Source organism: Dermacentor albipictus, unplaced genomic scaffold, assembly GCF_038994185.2.
Source record: "Dermacentor albipictus isolate Rhodes 1998 colony unplaced genomic scaffold, USDA_Dalb.pri_finalv2 scaffold_30, whole genome shotgun sequence".
Lineage (NCBI taxonomy): Eukaryota > Metazoa > Arthropoda > Arachnida > Ixodida > Ixodidae > Dermacentor > Dermacentor albipictus.
In genome coordinates this window covers 641796-662272 of record NW_027225584.1, presented here as the reverse complement: position 1 = coordinate 662272, position 20477 = coordinate 641796, and the positions used below count along the sequence as shown (strand labels likewise).

Below are 20477 nucleotides of genomic sequence, written 5' to 3'. Positions count from 1 at the left end.
ACAGCCGAAAATTGACGATGGTATTCTGTGCTCTTGATGGCCGAGTTCCATTTCTGTTCAGTGATGTCCTTAGCCTCTCGTAAGGAGGGACACCGCACGTGCATGTGTTTTAAATTGCATGTACCCCCGCAGCTAGGACACTGTGAGCTAAAAACGTCCGGGAATGAACATTTCATGAAGGCCAGCTATGAAAAGAAGAATGATGGGTGTAACGTTAAGGGATAAGGAAACAGCAGATTGGGTGAAGGAACAAACTCGAATTAATGATATCTTAGTTGAAATCAAGAAAAAGAAATGAACATGGGCATGACATGTAATGAGGAGGAAAGATAACCGATGGTCATTAAAGGTTACAGACTGGATTCCAAGAGAACGGAAGCGTAGCAGGGGCGGTAGAAAGTTAGGTGGGCGGATCACATTAAGAAGTTTGCAGGGACAACATGGCCACAATTAGCACGTGACCGGGGTAGTTGGAGAAGTATGGGAGAGGCCTTCGCCCGGCAGTAAGCGTAGCCAGGATGATGATGATGATGATGATGATGATGAAGGCCAGATTAGGATAAGAGCTAGCCTGAAGCATCTTAAGGGTTATGGGCTCCCTGCAATGGCCAGGCGGCGTAGCGATCGGCTCGGCCGTGAGCGCCACCGTGTCAGTTGCGTGAAACACTGAGGCGGCCACTGCTACGGAGGCACGCTTTTTCAGCGCTCGTTTGAAACCTGTCGGACGTTCAAAATTGCGGTTTTAAGGCAGTCGAAAACATTGAGGCCCATTTGGACCACCGACGCTTGAGAAAGGACGTCAAATTCACGACCATGTATATCTTGTCAAAGTAAACAGCAAGGACATCACAGGGAGGTAGTTAAATTAAATTAAGGTGTTTTAGGTGCCAAAACCACGATCTGATTAGGAGGTACGCCGTGGTGGGGGAATCCGGAGTAATTTGGACCACCTGGGGTTTTTTAACGTGAACCTAAATCTAATTACGCGGGTATTTTGGTATTTCGACCCCATCAAAATTCGGCCACTGTGGCCGGGATTTGATCCCGCGACCTCGTGCTTAGCAGCCCAACACTATTGGGGGCGAGGAATTACGGAGTCGCCATCTGTTGGAAGCGCCTCCCTTGAGTAGTATGAGGGACAACGCGGCGCGCTCTTCATAGGTTTCGCTTACGGCGCTCAGTAAAAACACCGCGCGGCAGCCCTCCTGGACATTTATGTAAGTACCCCCAAAAGGAGAGAAGTTTTTGACTGTCGACATAATAATCTTGGGCAAACTGAAAGCACAGAATCCTTTACAGACGCTATCTCTTTGCCGAATGCGTATAGTGAATGCCACTGCGTGCGGTCGTCGCGAACCGGCTTCTTGCGTGAAAAGTAGGCAAACGCTGAGAGTAAACTATGTGAAATATGTTCTTATAGTGGGCTGTCTGTATAACTAAATGGAGCATAACAGAATGAAGCTTGAATGCAGCGGTCGCACGGGTTCGCAGCGACCTACTGCGCGTCAACAGGCATGTCCGCGCACAATGTTTTGCTTTCACTGTGAGTGCGTTTTCGCACCGTACCGTGAGATTTGGGCCACAGCATATGAGCACTTGACAGTACACTAGCAACCATTGTTGCGTGGACGCAATCAGAACTGCTCAAAAATAATTTCGTTAAAGGACTTCGACGCCTACGGCGACTGTGATGTGCCATCGCGACGATTCAATTTTTTTTTGTCTTCTAAGGTCTTCTAAGTTCTTGGAGATGTCAATATTATTTCTCAAGTTGCGTTGCATTGTATGTTCATCGGTCTTCTCAGCGTGCGATTTTCCTCTGCTTCTTTTTCGTAATCCAGTGCATTAATTCATAACACAAACATGACAATATGCCATGCTTTTTTTAATGTGCGTCTTGCCGTGCTCTTTCCGTTCCAGTGAACTTGCCAATAACTTGCCATCAACAAGTTCATAGACCAAACCGTCATGACATTAGCCGGGCAGCGGGCGCGGGCGACACTTACAGTGCGCGTTTTCTGCTACTCACCGAACATCGCAGTCCCGGCGCCGTAGCAGAAATCTTCCTCGCGTCTGTGCTTTCTACATACCCCAGTGGTAGCCGATGGCTGTTTGCCGGTTCTAAGTGTCGCGAGCCAAGCTTCACACTACTCCTTGTCTTGCGGCTACGTGCGAATAAGGCTGACACCGGGCGCCGTTGCGTACGTCCGGCACTGCGGCACCGAACAGTAGCCTACCCTGCTACACGCCTCCAAAGGCAACCACTACCTATTATAGTGCTTTAAATCGTGTCGAGCAGACACCCAAGGCAGGAAAGCTTCACCACTTAATCAGAACCGCAGCGCAGGTGGTACTTTAAACTTTAGTTTTCAGCTCGCTTCGGCGCTTCAGAAGCAGCCGACGCGGCCGCTGTGTCCAGGTGATCCCTCATGCCACGTCACGCCGACGGTGGCGCCAGCTTTTCCAGTAGTGACTCGCCCCCAATAGACGTCAGACTCTGGAGTTTTGCAAGACGTGTAGCGCCACCTGCCGGTGCGAAGAGGCAGTAATTGAGTAGTGCGAAGCCCGACTCCCTTGTTAAGTTGCCTATGCAGCTATAGCGATTGCGAAACAACGATTTGACTAGATTTTGGTCCACATTGCGAGTGTTTTGCGCATTTAACACCCAGACAGAGAGCTATAAATTTCTACGCTAGTCGGACGCGCCGCCGAACTGCCATAAAGCGCTTGCTGGCTCACTCTTCAGACTGATGGCGGAAACGACGGCAACCGCGATAGCTCCGTGCGCTACGAAGAAACGCCGCAATCGACGCAACTGTTGTGTTGTAAATTGCCATGAATGTGAATGACGGAATAACAACGTTCAGTTTTACCGATTTCCATCGCGATCGTATCAAGGGGAAAGGCGAGAGCGCTGGATACGGGCCGTTCAACCTGTTGGGTAAAGGAATTGCATTCCCCACAACACAGCGGCTCGCATGAGAAAGTGCGACATTTTGTTCTGTAATTGTGTTGCGTAGCCCTGACGGAGGACCGTGGTAACCAAGCGAAAACTCAAGAATCTGCAGACGCCACCTCGTTAGTAACAGAAAAAACAACGCTGCGAACCATCCTGCTTATGTGCCATCGATATCTCCACCTTTTAACAGACGTCCGTCTCCGCTTGACTCACCAAGTGGAACGGAGAGATTTGGCAGGTCAGCTTAACCAAACATTTTGGTTCGTTTATGAATTCAAAATCCTGTTCTAGAGCATTGTTGTATCTCGAGCTCATTTCTACTTTCGGTATTTTGTATGTCCTGCGCCGATACAACAAGCACGCTTCGCAATGTCCTGAGCCTGCTGGACTGCGTTTTTCAAATGTGAGCAATGAAGTTGCTGTAGGAGCACTGGATGAGTAATTGCGACGTAACGCACGTGTGTAAAAAAAAAATGTCGCGTTCATTTACATTTATTTATGCGCGCTTGTTTCTCGAAGCGTTTGCGAAAACTTCAAATTAAGGTACTGAGCGATGCTGTAGCTCCTACGAGAAAGAAAGATGCAGCGCGTAGGCACTGTAGGAAGCTTACTTTCGTTATGATCGCACGCTGTTTGCTGCCTTGGAAAACGTTTTCTGTTTGCTGCCCTGGAAAAGGCTATGAAAGGATTTACTCTCTGTAAATAATTGCGAGACAAAACATTACGATAAAATACATAAAAATATAGGAGACACTTAAGTCTTGTGTTCAGGACATATTCAATATAAACCAACTTGAAATGCTTAGATTTTTATGCTGATATGCCTATAGACAAACCTGATGCTCTCTGTACTTGCGAGTTGCAGCACGCCGAAATAACACTTGAGACTTTATTTTATATTGTACACGCACTTACGCCCTGCTGAGCTTGCTTTCCGAAGCGTGGATGGAAGGAAGAAGCGTTCCAGGTCCTTGATTTTTAGGACACCGTGCCTCAACACAAACGAAAGAGAAGGGTCCATTGTGGTATATGTACCTTCGCTTGCAGACAGCTCTCCTTGCACTACCTAGTTCGCGAAAAGGCTGCGATGGGGCGCTGGTGACGGGTTTTTCCTAAAATCCCTTAATCATTTAAAAGTACCGCCAGGCTTTGATCCAGCCGACAGCGCCTGCGATAGGCTGATCGGTGACATGTGACCTTGCTCCGCCCCTTTGCCGTCATGAAAGTTCCTGCGCGCCGGGCGAAGAGCGCGCGTTTCGCCTGTTGTGCTTTGCACATCGCTGTGATAATTTCGTTCCGGGAGGTCCGAAATGCCTTGTTGCTGTGCGGTTGGGTGCCGAAACCGGACGAAGGATGGCAAGAAGTTATTTTGCATCGCGCGCGGCAACCATAACCTAACCAGACGAAAAGTATGGTTACACAGAATTGCACGGACGGACTTTGAACCGTCGGTAACAGCACGACTATGCGAGGCAAGTAACATACAACGATACAAAGGTGCCATAGAAAGTATACACGTGCGTGTGTCGAGCGGTGATAGTATTTCACTCGCGTGCATGAATGTTGAGGGCCGAAGTTTGTGGAGATTATTTATTTTAGTTCGCTGTGAGCCCGCTGAATAGATCGGAATGACCTAGGATGCGAAGGACCGAAATGCCTTGTTGCTGTGCGGATGGGCGCCGAGATCAGACGGAGGACAGCAAGAAGTTATTTTGCATCCCGCGCAGCAAACAAAACCTAACCAGAAGGTAATTCTGGTTGCATAGAAATGGACGGAAAGACTGAACCGTCGGTAACTGCACGACTATGCGAGGAAAGTAACGTAGAGCGATACGAAGGTGCGAGAGAAACTATACATGTGTGTGTGCAGAGCTGCAGTATTATTTCATTCGCGCGCATGAATGTTGACGGCCGAAGTTTGTGGAGATTACTGATTTCAGTGCATTACGGGCCCGTTGACTTAGCAAGTGCAGTATGACCTAGCATGCAAGTAAATAGTGGGGCAGAAACGCATTAACTCGCTGACAAATATCCGCATTGCGTCACGTGCGATAAAAAATAAAATTCAGCAGCGAATTCTACTTTTACACTTTCCTGTGTTTGTGCGCGCGTTGTTAACTGCGCTTTACAACATGTCCAAAGTGTAATTTCCAATATCCTAATCGTATTTTGTGCACTGCATACGTCAATAAATATATTGCTAAGTGCCTGCATTACTCTGTTTTTAAAAACGAATACTGCATAGCCACAGCTACTGGCCGTCAAATAATAAAGCCTAATACAGTATATCAAAGTACATTACATACAGCTGCGAGCTCGTTCCTTCCAAGTTTCCCTTACACTCGAAGATGTTTCAGTAATCGGCAATGCCATTTTACTGATGAAAAACACACAACTGCAAATGAACATAAGAAAAACGCCACAAGCGATACACGGATTGCCAGCAAAACACAGTGCAGTAATAGCTGGGTCAATCCGCGTGCGTTTTGTATAAGGGCCCTCTAATTCTTACGGGGATTTAGTGGTGCACGGAGGCGAAAAGGGATAAACACAAGAATGCGCGTCATGATTCGAGTTTACGCGGCGACGTCGCACGGTTCACGAGAACAGTCAACCACATTCACACACGCGCACACACTACGCTCGATGTTGGTGTGCTGCGAGATCAGATCGCGCTGGCAGCCCGGACACGATCGAGGAGACACGCTGACACGATCCATACCACCTCTTCATCATGTCACGACAGTTGCACTGGCTCGTAGCATTGAACCATAAGACACAGCAGTCGTCGTGTAATCGCTACACGACAGACACACTCAGCGACAAGAAGACTGTTGGCGCACTCGTTTACACAAACACACAGGATGTTGTTTAGTTGCCGTGAGGGTCGCGCGCTTTGAGAATCGCACGTTTGAGCGACGTTATGTCGAAAGTTTTCCGGTCCAAGCGACTGTCAGCCTTCATTTTTACACGACTTCTTCGTTCAATGCAACCGCTATGTGTACGCAGCACACTTACATGCAAAAGATTTCACAGAGCATACGGGACTAAGCGTAAGCAATCACCAAGGCTCGCGCGGCGATTGAGCGCAAACGAACGAAATGTAAACACGCGGAATCGAGGAGCCCTCATTACGCTCTCTTGAGCTATTTTCTTGGAGCACTTATTTGAAATTAAAGGGCTAAATTTAGCAGTTCGGGTCCTTCTTTCGTTTTTCGTCACAGTCAGGCACCAGTAGGTTATATCTCCGCGCGTATGCAGATATTTTTTCACCTCACGAATGCCGCGGCGCCGCGGTTTAGCGTGGGCGCCGTCTGCTACAGGAACTTCCTAGGTGGCGCGCGCGGCAGATGGCGCTACCTTGGAAATTATAGAGGGATTTTAGTTTTTCCGCAGCGCCGCCTGGGCAGAGTCTGAGGTCTATAGTCACTAAGCAACCACCGCAGGTCGCCAAGTATTTGTCACAACAAAGCAAGCATGCTTACAACGTCGAACTCAAAGTGAGTTAACAAATCATTATTTTAGCAAATACGGCTGTGAACGTCTTTGAACTGTCATTTGTCGCTTCATAACTGGGAGCGTGCCTTGCACCTCACAATTGTAGTGGTTTTGGTGAATTGGCAGATAAGTGCTATTTCTCTGTTAACAAAGTGCTTCGAGCATATTCTGGTATTGTCGTTCGGGCTCGAATGTGAGAGGGCATTACCGCTGAAGCATCATAGAGAGCAATCAGCTTAGACTAAGTAACGTGAAGACTGAACAAATGTGAGCTAGGGTGCGCGAGAGAAATGCTCACTTTAATATTCTCGACGTGTGCTGCAGTCTACTCAAACCTTAGTTCTGTTGTTCTAAGCGCGGGAAGACATGAGCTCGCTTCCAGCATTCGCGTCTTGATCTTGGCGCAGGAAGAAGCACAGTGCGTACAAAGCTCCAGCACGGAGCGCTTACGAAGCTAGATATGACACGTAACAACCACTGCGCGTTTGTTTTGGAGCAAGACGAGCTAAACAACTATATAAACTGATTTACAACATCGGGAATCTGTTCACGCGTTTTTATGGAGTTGACGCTTTATTGTGCGTTTTTACGGATGCCGCTGCTTGTTTCTTTATTTCTTTTTTCTTGTTTTTGCACTTACGTCTTAGTTGGTTTAACAGAAATGCGCAAGACCGACACGAACCGCGATTGCCGCCGGGTTGCTTTCCCCGGTTTTGAAGGGAAGCGGTACAATTTGATGTCGACATCGCCTTCGCGGTTGTGACAGTTCTTAACTCAGCAGTATCTGCGCTTGCTCTTTTTGTTCACACTTCTCACGAAGGAGCTGCCGAGAGGCCGCGGTGAATCCATTGGAAAAGCAGGCTTTCAGGCGAGCCTGAGCGCACCACGGACAATGGTGAAATGACGGTGAGGGCCTACCCGCTGGTGCTCACCGCCGCTGCTAGGTGGCGCGACATGTACAGGCAAACTGGAGTTACTGTATATGCTACCGCAGGTAGCTGCGGTAGCACACACAGTAACTCTAAGGCAAACTTCATTGCAGGTGCTCATAGCTTGAGGTCTTGTGAGCTTTTTATGTGGTGGAGGAAACTTTCTTATTCTTTCCAGATAGAAATGTTTCGTGAATTCATTAAAAGGGAATAGAGTGTCCCGGAACCCTTGGACATTGGTCTGTGACAAGGTTCCTCCTTCCGCGCGGAGAGTTAGCACGCGCGCCTGGGAGTGTGCAATGTCATTGAGATTGGTGAGCGAGTCCAGATTTAGGCCCCCAAGTGTGCCGGAAACCAAATAATCGTATGTGGGGTGATTGCCCTGTTCCCGAGTATACTATGGGCCTCTTTTGCGATGGAGCCCGAGGTGAACGCCTCGGGTGGTCTAGAGTCTGTGTGTATTTGTCACGGGAGGCAACTTCAAGAAGCGCCCAGCCATCTCCGCGACGAATCAAGAATTCGACGTGGGCGAGGTCACCACCCTGCCCCGCCTGATTCCTGCCGACGAGGTGTCTCCGAAGGGATTTAAACCGGCCCATTGTGAGAAGAGGGTCCAGCCGCCCAGTCGGTTTGATTCACTCTTGCTGCTATCTATACGCTATCATCCACTATCTGTAAATATTGAATAAAGTTTTTCGTTTCTTCTTCGTCTACGGAACGAGTCCGTCTTTCGCCCTCCACCCCGAAGTCGCAACAATGGCCAGAATTGCTATCCCTGCCGAAGAGCAGGACAGCCGAGCCAGTTGGGCCGATTCCTGCGCCTCGATATTCTCCTCCAACGAATTGTGTACTCCCAGTTGACAGAGGCGTTCAGTACTGGCGGTCATGGGGGTGCCGAGTACCCTTTGATGCTTTTCCGAATGAGGACGCTCAACTTCTTTTTCTCAGAAGTGTGTCAATTGTGCATAGCTGCTACATAAATTATGGGACTCATAAGGAAGGCGTGGAAAAGCCTGAGCAGATTGTTTTCTTTCAAGCCTCCCCTTCTGTTAGACACTGTTGATGAAGTTAATTACATTTTCAGTTTTCGTGGTGATTCTAGCCAACATGAAGTTCTTGGACCCATTGGATTCCATAACCATACCTAGTATGCAGATCGAGTTGACTCTCGGAATGAGGCTTTTATCACGTGTAACAAGATTGATATCAACTGAGGAAATTATGGCAGGTCAAAAAAGAACCGACTGCTTCGTTTGAGGTGAACAAAACAACTAAACTTTATTTCGATAGGGATGCCCGTTGCCGAGCGAGTTCGGAGGAGCACAGGGTTGCCCGTTGACGAAAAGAATGAGGCTAAAGTTGGCAGTTTCTTCATACTCCCCCCGGAATGAGCTTCAGGTAATTCGTCCATGTATTCCATGGGGTACAACAGTTGAATCGGTCTTCTCAATGTGGTTCCATTAGGCATGCGCACCATGCAAGCTCTGATTCTTCCATCTCGTCCGAGAAGAACTTCTGACACTTGTCCAGTTTTCCAGAGTTGCCTCGGTAGATAATGCTCATGGACTAAAACGAGAGTGCCTTTCTTCAGTGCGCTTGACGAATTCGGAACAGCGAAATGTGCTGACCGGAGACTCGTCAGATACTCCTTTTGCCAGCGACGCCAAAATTGGTCGACCATCCTTTGTCGGTAGTGCCAACGACGAGTGAGTTGACCAGGGCGCTGAGCCACCTCTGTAGCGGAACCACTGTCAGGAAGAGTGGTCAGTCGCTTTCCCACTAGAAAGTGCGATGGTGCTAGAGGTTCGGGTTCGCTCGCCTCCGTGTAGACGTAGGTCAAGGGTCTAGAGTTGATGACAGCTTCGATTTCAGTTAGGATTGTTGTGAGCTCCTCGAAGTTGCAGTAGCTGTTTCCCAAGACCTTCTTCAACGATGTTTTGACGGACCGAACCATTCTTTCCCAGAATCCTCCCCACCAAGCAGCTTTCTCAGCTATAAATTTCCAGCGGATCTGGTGGCTAGTGAAGAAGTTGTGAATTTCTTCTCCTCTTATTGTTGTCCATAGTCGCTTTAGATCCTTAGAAGCGCGCTGGAATGTCCTGGCGTTGTCAGAAAAGATCACTCGACAAGCTCCTCTTCTCGAGATAAATCTTCGGAAAGCCATCAGGAAGTTTGAGGTGGACATGTCGGTCACCAATTCAAGGTGTATTGCCCTGGTCACTGCACATGTGAAAATAACGATGTAAGACTTCCGGTTATTTCCTTGATCCTTTGTGTTCAGTGGGCCAGCAAAATCTACACCGGTAACATCAAAGGGTGGAGCTTGTGTCACCCTCTCACGAGGCAGAGGAGCGACTGGCTCAGTAGCAGCTCGGCTGTTGAAACGGTTGCAAGTCACACATTTCTTAAGCACCTTTTTCACCATTTGCCTTCCCCGCACGATCCAGTACATTTCCCTCAGTTCGGTAAGAGTCTCCAGTGCGCCGGCATGCAGGAGACGGCGGTGTGCTGCGCTGATCGTTAGCTCTGTGAAGGGATGTCTCGATGGTAGGATAACAGGATGCTTCACGTTGTAGGACAACTCGGCTGCACCAAGCCTTCCTCCCACTCTCAGCACTCCATCGTCGTCGTAGGTGACGCTGAGATCTCGTATCGGGGAATCGCTTGGCATGCGTGTCCAGCGGCGAAGACACTGGAGTTCCTCTTGGAAGGCCTCGAACTGTACTTGAAGAATCAAACAAGTATGCGCCTTTTGAACTTCCTCGGTCGTAATAGGTCCCTCGTATTTTTGGCAGGAGTGCTTGGCGTTGTGGAAAAATCGCAAAACCCAGGCTGTCACTCGAACCAGTCTAGAGAGGGAGCTGAATTTCTGCAGAGGCAAGACAGATTCCTTTACAGTCACGTTGTGAACGCGAAGGGTTCTTCTTTCCTCCTCTGCGATGATCATGTCAGCGGTGCCTTCATGCCTTGGCCAGCAAGTAGATGGCTTCGAAAGCCAAGCAGGTCCATTCCACCAAAGTGAGCTCGACTTGAGTGCCTGAGGTGTGACTCCCCTTGTCAAAAGGTCGGCGGGATTTTCGATCCCAGAACAGTGATTCCAGATGTCTGGATCCGATCGCTGCTGAATTTCCAACACTCTGTTGGCGACAAAGGGTTTCCATTGTTGGGCGGGACCTCGAACCCAATGCAGCGCAATAGATGAATCAGTCCACAGATACGATTTGGCTATTGGAAGGCTCAGTGACCGCTCCAAATATTCCCTCAGTCGAGCACCTATCACCATGCCCATCAATTCCAGTCTTGGAAGAGAGATTCTCTTAATTGGTGCTACTCGGGACTTTGAGAGGACCAGAGTAACTTTTGCTTCCTTGACCCCGGAGATGCGCAAACATACAACTGCGCCGTAAGCTTTGGGGCTGGCATCTGTGAAGATGTGTACTTCCTTCCAGCTATCGTTGGGTAAGCTGCCATATCGTCTTGGAACTGTTATGTCCGTTAAATGGTGTAGCTGGGTGTGCCACTGCGTCCAAGCTGCTTTGACTTCTTCAGGCAGAGGGGCGTCCCACTCAATACCAAATTCCCACAGTGTTTGAAACATCAACTTGGTTGTAACTGTGACCGGAGAAACGAGACCAAGTGGGTCATATATACGAGCCGATGCTTGAAGAATGAATCGTTTGGTGTTAGAGTTTCGGTCTAGGAAATCTAAGATGGCCTCCATGGAAAATGCTAGGTGATCTCTGTCCTTATTCCATACAAGTCCGAGGACCCGTGAGACACTTGTTGTTGGACATCCCCCGTAGCCAAGGGCGCATCCGGTTCCTTCGTCGTTGAACAGCTGTTGCAGCTTCTTGGAATTTGAATTCCACTTACGCAGTGTCATGCTTGCTCGATTCATGACATCAAGTGCCCCTCGGTAGAAATCTGTAGTCTGCTCCACTGTGTTCGCTCTTGTTATGAGGTCGTCCACGTAAAGGCTCTCGCTGATGGTTTTTCTTATTTCCGGGTAATCTTCTGTCGTGGACAGATGGTGGCGCACGGTGGCTGCGAGGAGGAATGGACTACTTGTCACGCCAAAAGGGACACGTGTCATTCTCCAGACCTCCATAGGAGGTTCTGGGTCTTCCTTCGTTGGAAGATGTGCGTACCAGAGAAATCGGAGGGCATCGCGATCCGCCGGTTGCACCGAAATTTGCAGAAATGCTTTTTCAATGTCTGCACTTAATCCAATACGATGAATTCTGAAGTTCAGCAAAATATTGAGTAAATCTGGATTCAAGTTCGGTCCTGGTTCTAGGGCTTCGTTCAGAGATATACAACCTGCATCGTGAGAAGATGCGTCAAAGACGATTCTAATCTTGGTCGAAAGGCTCTCAGGCCTAAAAACTACACGATGAGGCATGTAGTATAATCTGCTTACATCGTTGTTCCTTTCTTGCGATGGAAGTCGTTCTGCGAACCCTTGTTCCAGGTACTGACGGATAGCCTCGTCATACTTGATCAGTGTCGACTCATCTTTCATTAACTTCTTTGTGAGGTTAGTCAAGCGCTTCTTTGCAACAGCTTTGTTGTCAGCGAGTTGCATGTTCAAGGGTTTCCAGGGCAGTGCTACCTCATAGCGCTTGTCCATTTTCTCTACCGACGCCGAAAATGTGTTCATGACTTCTTCGCTTTCTTCGTTCGTTTGGGTACAAGAGTCGATAATTCCAATGCTCTCAAGTTCCCAAAACGATTTGAGCTCGTTGGACAAGCTGCTGGTGTCGGCGAACACTCCGGCACGAAGCACTGCCACGGTTGAGCAGTAGGCAGCTGAGCTACTGCTGGGAATCGCTCCTTGTAGAGTCCAGCCAAATTCGGTCTTTACCGCAACTAGTGCGCCTTGCAGCTTCTTGACTTCACCACATACCAATGTCCAGTAATAGTCAGCACCGATAAGAATGTCGATCCCGCTTCCCATCAAATGGGCTGGCGCAACTGTCACATCTGCCAGTTCAGCCATGTCCGCTAGCACCTCTTTTAGGATGTCCTCAGGAACGTGAAGCCGATCAGAGCAGATCTCCGGTATTTCCAGAGCTTCGATAGAGTGCTCTTTACGGTCGTATTGACTTCTTAGCCAAATTTTTACTCTTCTGCGCTTCTCTTTGATAATATTTCCAGCTCCTCCGAATGGGTAGATTGTGATGTCCTCTTCACCTACAACTTCTAGTTGCAGTTCCCGTGAAAGTCTTTTAGTGACAAAGCTTCGTTGGCTACCTCCGTCAAAGAGTAGACGGGTGAGCGCTCTTCTTCGTCCCTCTGCCCATACTTGAGCTGTTTGGAGCAGCACAGTTGGTACCTTTTCAGATTTCTTTTCTGTCCAAGAGTGCAACTCTGTGGCTTTGTTCTCGGGTGGCTTCCATGTCGGGTCACACATCTGAGTCAGATGTCTTCTGCCACATTCCTTGCATTTTTTCTTTTGTTGCGGCATTCCCTTGAAGTGTGTCCTTTTATGCAGCATCGGAAGCACCGGCCAGCTGCAGTGAGCCTTTTCTTCTTTTCATCCAATGAGATCTTCGCCTGGCAATTGTGCGTCGCATGATCTTTTGTAGCACAGAATGCACATGGATGTAAATCGTAATCTAAATATATTCTATCGATCAGAACGAATTGACGTCACCGCGGATGTGAAAACACTGGGAGTGATTTTTGATCAGCATTTAAGTTGGGACAAACACGTAGAACGCGTGGCAACAAGTATGGCAAAAGCGTGCGGTGCGCTTTGTAGGCTTCGAGATGTTCTTCCGTTAAAACTACGGCTATTGCTGTATAACACCATATTTATTTCTCATGCAAATTATTGTATTCTTGTATGGGGGACAACGTCACAAAAAAATATTCAGACATTATCTGTTTTACAAAAAAAAGCATTGCGCCACGTTGCTTGTATTTCTTACGGCAGTCATACAAGTACATTCTTTTCTAAGTTTCATGTTCTTCCATTTCATTGCAACTATCAATTTAATCTTGCTATGAAATATAAAGAAAGCGTAAAACGAGGCCACTCGGGATTTACTGGTCTTTGCAATCTAAGCAAACCTCATCAACTCAACTACGACATTCGGGAGCGAGAAACTTGGGCCGTACCTTTTTCACGAACTAATCATGGTAAGGACAGACTACCGTACCGCATATCGGTATTAATGAACAGTCTTGAAAAAGAAAACATAGATCTTAGGACTGTTTCACGTAGAATTTTGAAGGAATATTTTATTAGCCGTGCGACTGCATGTGATTAGAGTATGTTGTATTTTCATTTCCTTTTGTTGGTTGTAACTTAAGTATAGAATTGTTTTTGTATTTGTCTTGTATGTGAAAGTGCTTTTATATATTGTTATGTAATTGGAAAAATGTATTGTTTCACCACGTTACATAAATCTGTATTTTTCTGTTAAGAGAAGGCATGTATTGCTGGTAAAAAAAAAAAATGTTGGTTATAGTGTGTTTTCAAAAACGCATGTTATCATTCCCTTAGACATGTTCTTGAAGATATATTTTATGTACCCGTGTATTCTTGCGTAAAAAGTGTTCCCAAACTGTCTGCTGCCAAATATTGTAGGGGCAGGGGCCTTTGTCAAGCCGCTTAATATAGCGGCTTTTTTGCTCCTGTCCTAGCATTTGTACATGTAATGTTGAATGCTGAAATAAAGGAATGGAATGGAATGGATCGGACAGCTTCGCAGTACCCGCAGAAAAAAGAGAAGCTGCTGACCCTCTTTGAGGTTTGCTGTTTTCTTTGTCTCGATGTTTTGATTCTCTGGCTGCGAGATTACCAGGTTGCAGTGCCTTTTCCCTGCTCTCTACTTCTGTTTTAAGAAAAGCTTGCAAACTCTTGATGCTGATCGCGTCATCTTTGCTTGCAGCGGAAAGTCCCTTATGGTATCCGACAACAAGATCGGTTGGCAGCATTCGCAGGAGTGCGGAGGAGAGCAGGGCGCCGTAACTGTCTGTCTTGACTCCGAGCGCCGTGAGACCAGCGATATTGCGTTGCAGGTGGTCATAGAGTCGACGTAGGCCGATGTGCTCCTTTTCTTTCTGTACCGGTGGCAATTCGAGTAACTGAGTCAGATGTTCTTGACTCAGCACGTCTCGTCGACCGAAGCGCTCTTTCAGAAGTTCGATGACAGTGGTATAATTTGCCCCAGTCACTTGAATGCCGGCAATTGCCGCTGCGGCTCTTCCCGAAAGCACCGATCGCAAGTACAGAAACTTCTCTGCGTTGGAGAGGCCGTCGTTTCCGTGCACCGCTTGCTCGAACTGCTCCCAGAAGGACTGCCACTCCGTGGCGGCTCCGCTAAATCGTTGTAACTCGAGCTTCGGCAGTTTCACTTTGCACTTTGCCCCCGCCGGAGGGCCGTCGGTCTGCGCCCGCGTCGCCGCCATTTCTGCTTGTTTTGTTAGCAGGTCTTTTTCTGCTTCTTGGCGGAGTTTTGCCATGTGTGCGACGATGCGGTCGTTGTATTCTATGGTCCACACATAATTTAGCTCTGCGTCTTGGTCTTGTACTAAGGGCTTGATGGCGGCGTCCACCTCGTTTAGCTGTATTTGGAGCACGCTAAGCCTCGCAGACAATACATTAAGAGCTCCTTCGTCTGCATGACTCTCCAAGACTAGTCCGCTTCAGAAATCAGTTTAGTGACTTGAGCTCTCAATGCACTTCTTTTCAGTTTGAGCCGTTCCTTCATGGCATCAGTGTTTACAATTCGCTTACCGCGATGGGGCTTGAGTCGTGGTGTCGGTTTCCGTTGGGTGTGGCGTTGAAATCCCCGGCTACGATTAGGGGGGAGTTTTTTGCTTTGCTGGCCGCTTTCGCAACAATCGTTGCAAACCTCTGCCTGTGGTCAGCAGGCGTACTGTATATATTGAGTATAAAGATACTGTGCTTGTTTAGGCCCCCCGGTATAATTTCTACCAGAGAGCACTCCACTTTTCTAGAATTATCGCATGTCATAGGAAATGAAAGTGCCTCTATTGGTTACCGGAGTACTGATGCCTCTTTTTCCTTTACTGTGCGTCGTATATGCTATGTAGCCTCGTGAGAAAACCGAATACGTGAGCGTTTCTTGTAGAAGGATGACGTGCGGCTTTTCCTGATGCGATCGGATAAACTGCTGTAGGGTACGTTCCTCTTGCGCTGGAATCCCCTACAGTTCCACTGCCAGATTATAATTCGCTTACGGTTTGCCGCCATGATTAGACTTGGAATTTAGTTGGTCATATAAGATATATATAAGGCGAAGTGTTGAATGAAAACTTTATTGGAAGAGAGGGAGGGGGAAAAAAAAAACGTGCGCTGCTTGCATGCACTAGTGGTGCGAGGCTATAGAGTCAAGAGCGGAGCTTGTGATCACCTAGCTTTTACGTGGCTTGCCTAAGTTGTTTGTAGGTTTTGCAAGGTTATGCTAGGTTTTTCTAAGTCGTTTATTTGCTTTACGACGTTATGGTAGGCTTGGCTAAGTTGTGTCTAGGTTATGCTAGGTTTTGCTAAGTTGTCTCGGCGGGCATGATGCTGGAAGTTTTCGAGCAGTCGCAGGTCGGGATCGCTTTCTCGGCGACGTCGAGCGTTCAGGCGCCGAATCTCGCATTCGCTGAACTGAAACTCGGGATGCTCGTCTTGGCGTCGCCTCTTCTCAGCCGCAGCTTCGGCGCGGTGTTCCGAATCAGCTCGGTGGTGACGCATTGCTTCTCGCTTGACGGAACGGCGCTCTTCCTGGTAAGCCGCTTCTTCTTCGGGCGTCCGAGCTTTCTTCGGTCTTCCCATAGCAGTAGCACGTTCGCACGGAGTAGAGGAGGCGAGAGGTGTGTCGCTGCGCCGGCTGTTCCGAGCTTTTACTCGCCTGTGACATCACGAGTCTGCCCTACGCGCGTGGGGGTGCGAGGAGGTTACGTGGTCGGTGCTCTCGCAAGTGGTTGCTAGGCAACGCTAGGTGGCGCACAGCTGGGCTGAGTTTTCTGGTAGCGCTCCACGGCGGAACTAAAAGCCGCTGTTAAAAAAATATTAAAAAAGAAAGAGCAACCCCTGTCGTACTTGCGGCCAGATGAACCCGTTACAGTACTGGGGGATGTAGTAGAACAGAAGATCATAGAGTTAAAATACCGACACCAAAGGAAAAGCTGGGCGAAGAGAGTGGCAACCACAAAGGCGCCGCCATGTTGCTTGTTTTTTGTAACGCAAGAAAATCATGAAAATGTGATGCAAAAACGACCATTTACACGTAGCACATACTTATGGGCAATGCATAAAGTTGATTCTGCATATTTTTGAGAAATATCCGATGGCTATTTATAAAATTTCATGTAAAATTTGTTGTGCACGAAAGGGTGCGTTTGTAGCCGCCTGAACTATATGGCACCAACATACCGGCTACATAAACATGCAGGGCGGCAGAAGAAAGGAAAACTGGGTAGAGATTGAGGGGCAGTTAAATAGAGAACAAATAGGGGTGTATGTGGTTACAGAAATGCATCTTAGAGACTCGGAACAGTTGTCAGTGATTGAGAATTAAGTTTGGGGAGGGTGCAACAGAATTTAATCGGAAAGAAAGGGAATGCGAGTCGGAATGCTCACCCATCAGGGAACCAAATGAAAAAGAGTAAATTCAAGATGTCAAGAGCATCTTTGGTTATCAGGTACAATGAGTGAAAAGAAAACTTGACTGGGCGTACCGTATTTGTGGACCGAAAATAATTGCACATAGAAGAATCAAGAGTTAGTGGAATGCCTAAATGATGCTGAAATTATCCTATTAGGTGACATGAATGCCCACATACAGGATCTAGATGGCCATACCGACAACAACGGGAAGTCAATGCTTTTTGCCTGCCTGTGCTCTCGGGATGCTTTCTGCCATTTGGCGATCGCTTCTCGTATCTCCATGTTCTACCAGCTTTTCGGTTTCCTTTTTCTTTTCCAACGAGCACGTTGCTTCTCCTTGCGCATTTCTGTCGTTACTACACTGAGAAGCTCACTATATTACCACTCTTTGCTTGGGCCATTTTGCAAGTTCTTCCTTAACTCTTGTGACTATATTTGTTATTTGTTCAGCATCCAAATTTGGAGCTGAAGCGACTAGCGCAAGAGTGGACACGGGGCATAAAAGGGCCCCGTGTCCACTCTTGCGCTAGTCACTTCAGCATGGAATACCAACTAGCCCGGTCTCACACCCTGCTTCAAATTTGGACTGGCCATTTTGCACTCCTTGCTATCTTTCCCAGCTATATATCCCATCTTCAATATGATGTGTTTGTGATCACACTCTATGCTGCTATACCCTTCCTCGTCCATGACCATTTCTCTCAACCTATCATGAATTCCTTCTGTCATCAGTACAGTTAATAGTTGAATGCCGGTTTCCCCACATACAATGTGGTCTGCCCGTTACACTTAGGCCCTATATTCATGATAACAAGGTTATGTTGCTTACAAAGATTGACTTTGACTCACAAAGATCGGCTCACAAGAGATTTGACTCACAAGTGATTCACAAGAGACTAACAAGAGATTTGACTCACAAGAGATTGACTCACAAAGATCGGCGCCTGATTCGGCGCCTGGCTAGTTGGTATTCCATGCTGAAGTGACTAGCGCAAGAGTGGACACGGGGCCCTTTTATGCCCCGTGTCCACTCTTGCGCTAGTCGCTTCAGCTCCAAATTTGGATGCTGAACAAATAACAAATGTAGTCACAAGAGTTGAGGAAGAACTTGCAAAATGGCCAAGCAAAGAGTGGTATTATAGTGAGCTTCTCAGTATAGTAACGACAGAAATGCGCAAGGAGAAGCAACGTGCTCGTTGGAAAAGAAAAAGGAAACCGAAAAGCTGGTAGAACATGGAGATACGAGAAGCGATCGCCAAATGGCAGAAAGCATCCCGAGAGCACAGGCAGGCAAAAAAAAAAAGCACAGTTGCAGCAGGATCAAGTAGCCAGAAAATGGGAAATGTACAGGGAGAAAAAATTTGTGGTTCAAACGTATCCAGCTTTTATTTATTGTATCCTGGTTTTAGTTCGCGTGAGTGCCACCTCGTGGCGTACTGACCTTAAACTTCCCGCGGTGATGCGTGATGACGTCAACAAAACAAAAATAAAATAATTAAAATCCATCACTGCACATTGAACTTCGCCACAATGCTTGTCCCGCCGGCGTTGTTAGTGTTCTTGACAAAGCGTAGCCGGTCGTCGCCTGGAAATGACTTGTCATCCTGAGAGCGTTTGATCGCGACGAGCGATGATGGATTCTGGGCTTTTGATAGGATTCTTTTTTTTTCTTTTCCTTTTCCTTTTTGATGCTACGGTGTAAACAAGTTAGGGTAACCGTCGGAAGCACTCTGTGGCAGCCTTTCTTCGGGCGGCAAGCATTCTTAACGACCGAGCATCGCACAGCGCCTACGAGAGGCGCCGTCGTGGACGGCTTTTGATTTTGACCTGTCGATTTCGTTAAGGTGCTCTGTCGCGGAAATGGGCCGAGCACAGCACAGTTGATTTCGTCGGCACGAAATCCTCTCTCCTCACCGCACGGACCCAGTGCGCTGCAAGCTTCTTGTCTTTCGGGAACATGTGAAACACCACATCGTCTCGCCCGCCTGTGTTCGCACAGCTGAATGCTGCACAGAACGAGGGTATGTTGAGCGCCCTTGGCTGTAGGCACTCACGCAGCACAGAAAGGAAGCACAGTTCACGAAAATCGCGAATGAAAGCAAACGTCAGCGGCGGCGGATCTCTCGTAGCGTCGTTTATTAAAGCGCAGGACGGAAAGAAACACGCCAGCACATGCCAGCACGCCAGTCCGCCGGCACGCTCTCCGAGAATGACGTCATTCTCGCCGGTTCTCTCCTCCGGCTGCCTCCTCACCAGGCACTCCGAGAAGCGACGGGGGCGCGTCCGGGGGGGGGGGGGGGGGGGGTTTAGAAAGCAATTTCCGCTAAGGTCCCTCTATAATTTTCAAGGTAGCGACATTAAAGCCCCTCAATCTCCCAAAGTAGCGCCATTCACTTCCCTCCTCCTCCGCTCGGTGCGGCCTCGACGGTGGCGCCGCCGGTGGTGGGCCTGCCGTAGCAGACGACGGCTAACACGCTACGGGAGGAAATCCGCAGAAAAGTTCGTTCGAGCCCTGCGGAGCAGTTTTTTCAATCGAGATCTTTCTTCGTCAGTCGGTAATAGAGACAATCCCAAGGGCATATTGTTAGCAGACGTTGTAGAGCGCTGCGGACTTTTCCAGCTAACTCAACCGGATCTCCCTACGCGAATCGGGAACAGCGTGTCCCAGGAGACTTCCCCCGACCTCACGTTCACCAACAACGAAAGTGAGACGCGATGGATGAACCTGGGTGAAAACCTAGGAAGCGATCACTATATCTTAAGCATATCGGTTAATGCAGCCAGGATTCGAAGAGCTATTGGCAAGGCAAGGCTATCCGACTGGACCAAATTTCGTGAAAAACAGAAACAATCGGCAGCATAACAGACGTAAGAGAATGGGCCGAGCGGATCCGAGTTATTCACTCTAGGGTCACAAAAACAATTGAAACGACAACGGAGGCTCCAGCCGTGGATCGTCACCTCTTGCATCTCTGGGAAACCCGGAGAGGCCTCACAAAAAAGTGGAAAAGGCAGAAGGTTAACCGCAATCTCAGGATACGGATAGCTCAGCTAGCGCAGGAAGCTAACGAATACGCGCAGAAGTTATGCGACAGCAATTGGCGTCAGTTCAGCGACTCGCTTCGGGGCACGTTGACTACAAAGAAAACACGGCGCATTCTTCGAAGTATGATTGACCCGGGAGGAACAAAAACAGTCGCGAATCGCACACTCAAGCTGCTTGAAAACGAGTTTGAAGGTCGGGAAGCTGACATGATAGACAAAATTAAAGAGATATACGTAGGAACTGTACCGACCGGGCAATCCACCAAACCCGTTTACGAAGGTCAGCACCAACCGGAACTGGACGCCCCCATAACCTTTGAAGAGGTTTACGCAGCGGCACACTCCTTCAAGAAAAACACGACCCCAGGGGTAGATCAGGTCACGAACGCAATGATTCGCAATCTAAGTGACGACA

At 48.2% G+C, this 20477-nt stretch overlaps 1 protein-coding gene across 1 annotated transcript; it reads right to left on the bottom strand.

Moving 5' to 3' along the window:
* Nucleotides 1-7226: 7226 nt before the first annotated feature.
* Nucleotides 7227-14805, bottom strand: LOC139052735 (uncharacterized). The gene is made up of 4 exons (XM_070529785.1): nt 14196-14805; nt 11866-12588; nt 9206-11430; nt 7227-7331 (listed from the first exon to the last, which is right to left on the bottom strand). The coding sequence occupies exons 1-4, from the start codon at nt 14803-14805 to the stop codon at nt 7227-7229; spliced, it is 3663 nt and encodes a 1220-aa protein (XP_070385886.1).
* Between the last annotated feature and the right edge of the window lie 5672 nt (nt 14806-20477).

Excerpts from the sequence above, each read along its gene's own strand:
- LOC139052735 (XM_070529785.1), bottom strand. The coding sequence starts at position 14,805 with ATGGCGGCGACGCGGGCGCAGACCGACGGCCCTCCGGCGGGGGCAAAG. Across the intron at positions 11,431-11,865 it reads CAAGTATGACGAGGCTATCC|CCACCGTGCGCCACCATCTG; the intron begins GTCAGTACCTGG and ends TCCTCCTCGCAG. Across the intron at positions 7,332-9,205 it reads TGACCTACGTCTACACGGAG|GCTCGCCTGAAAGCCTGCTT; the intron begins GCGAGCGAACCC and ends TGGTGCGCTCAG.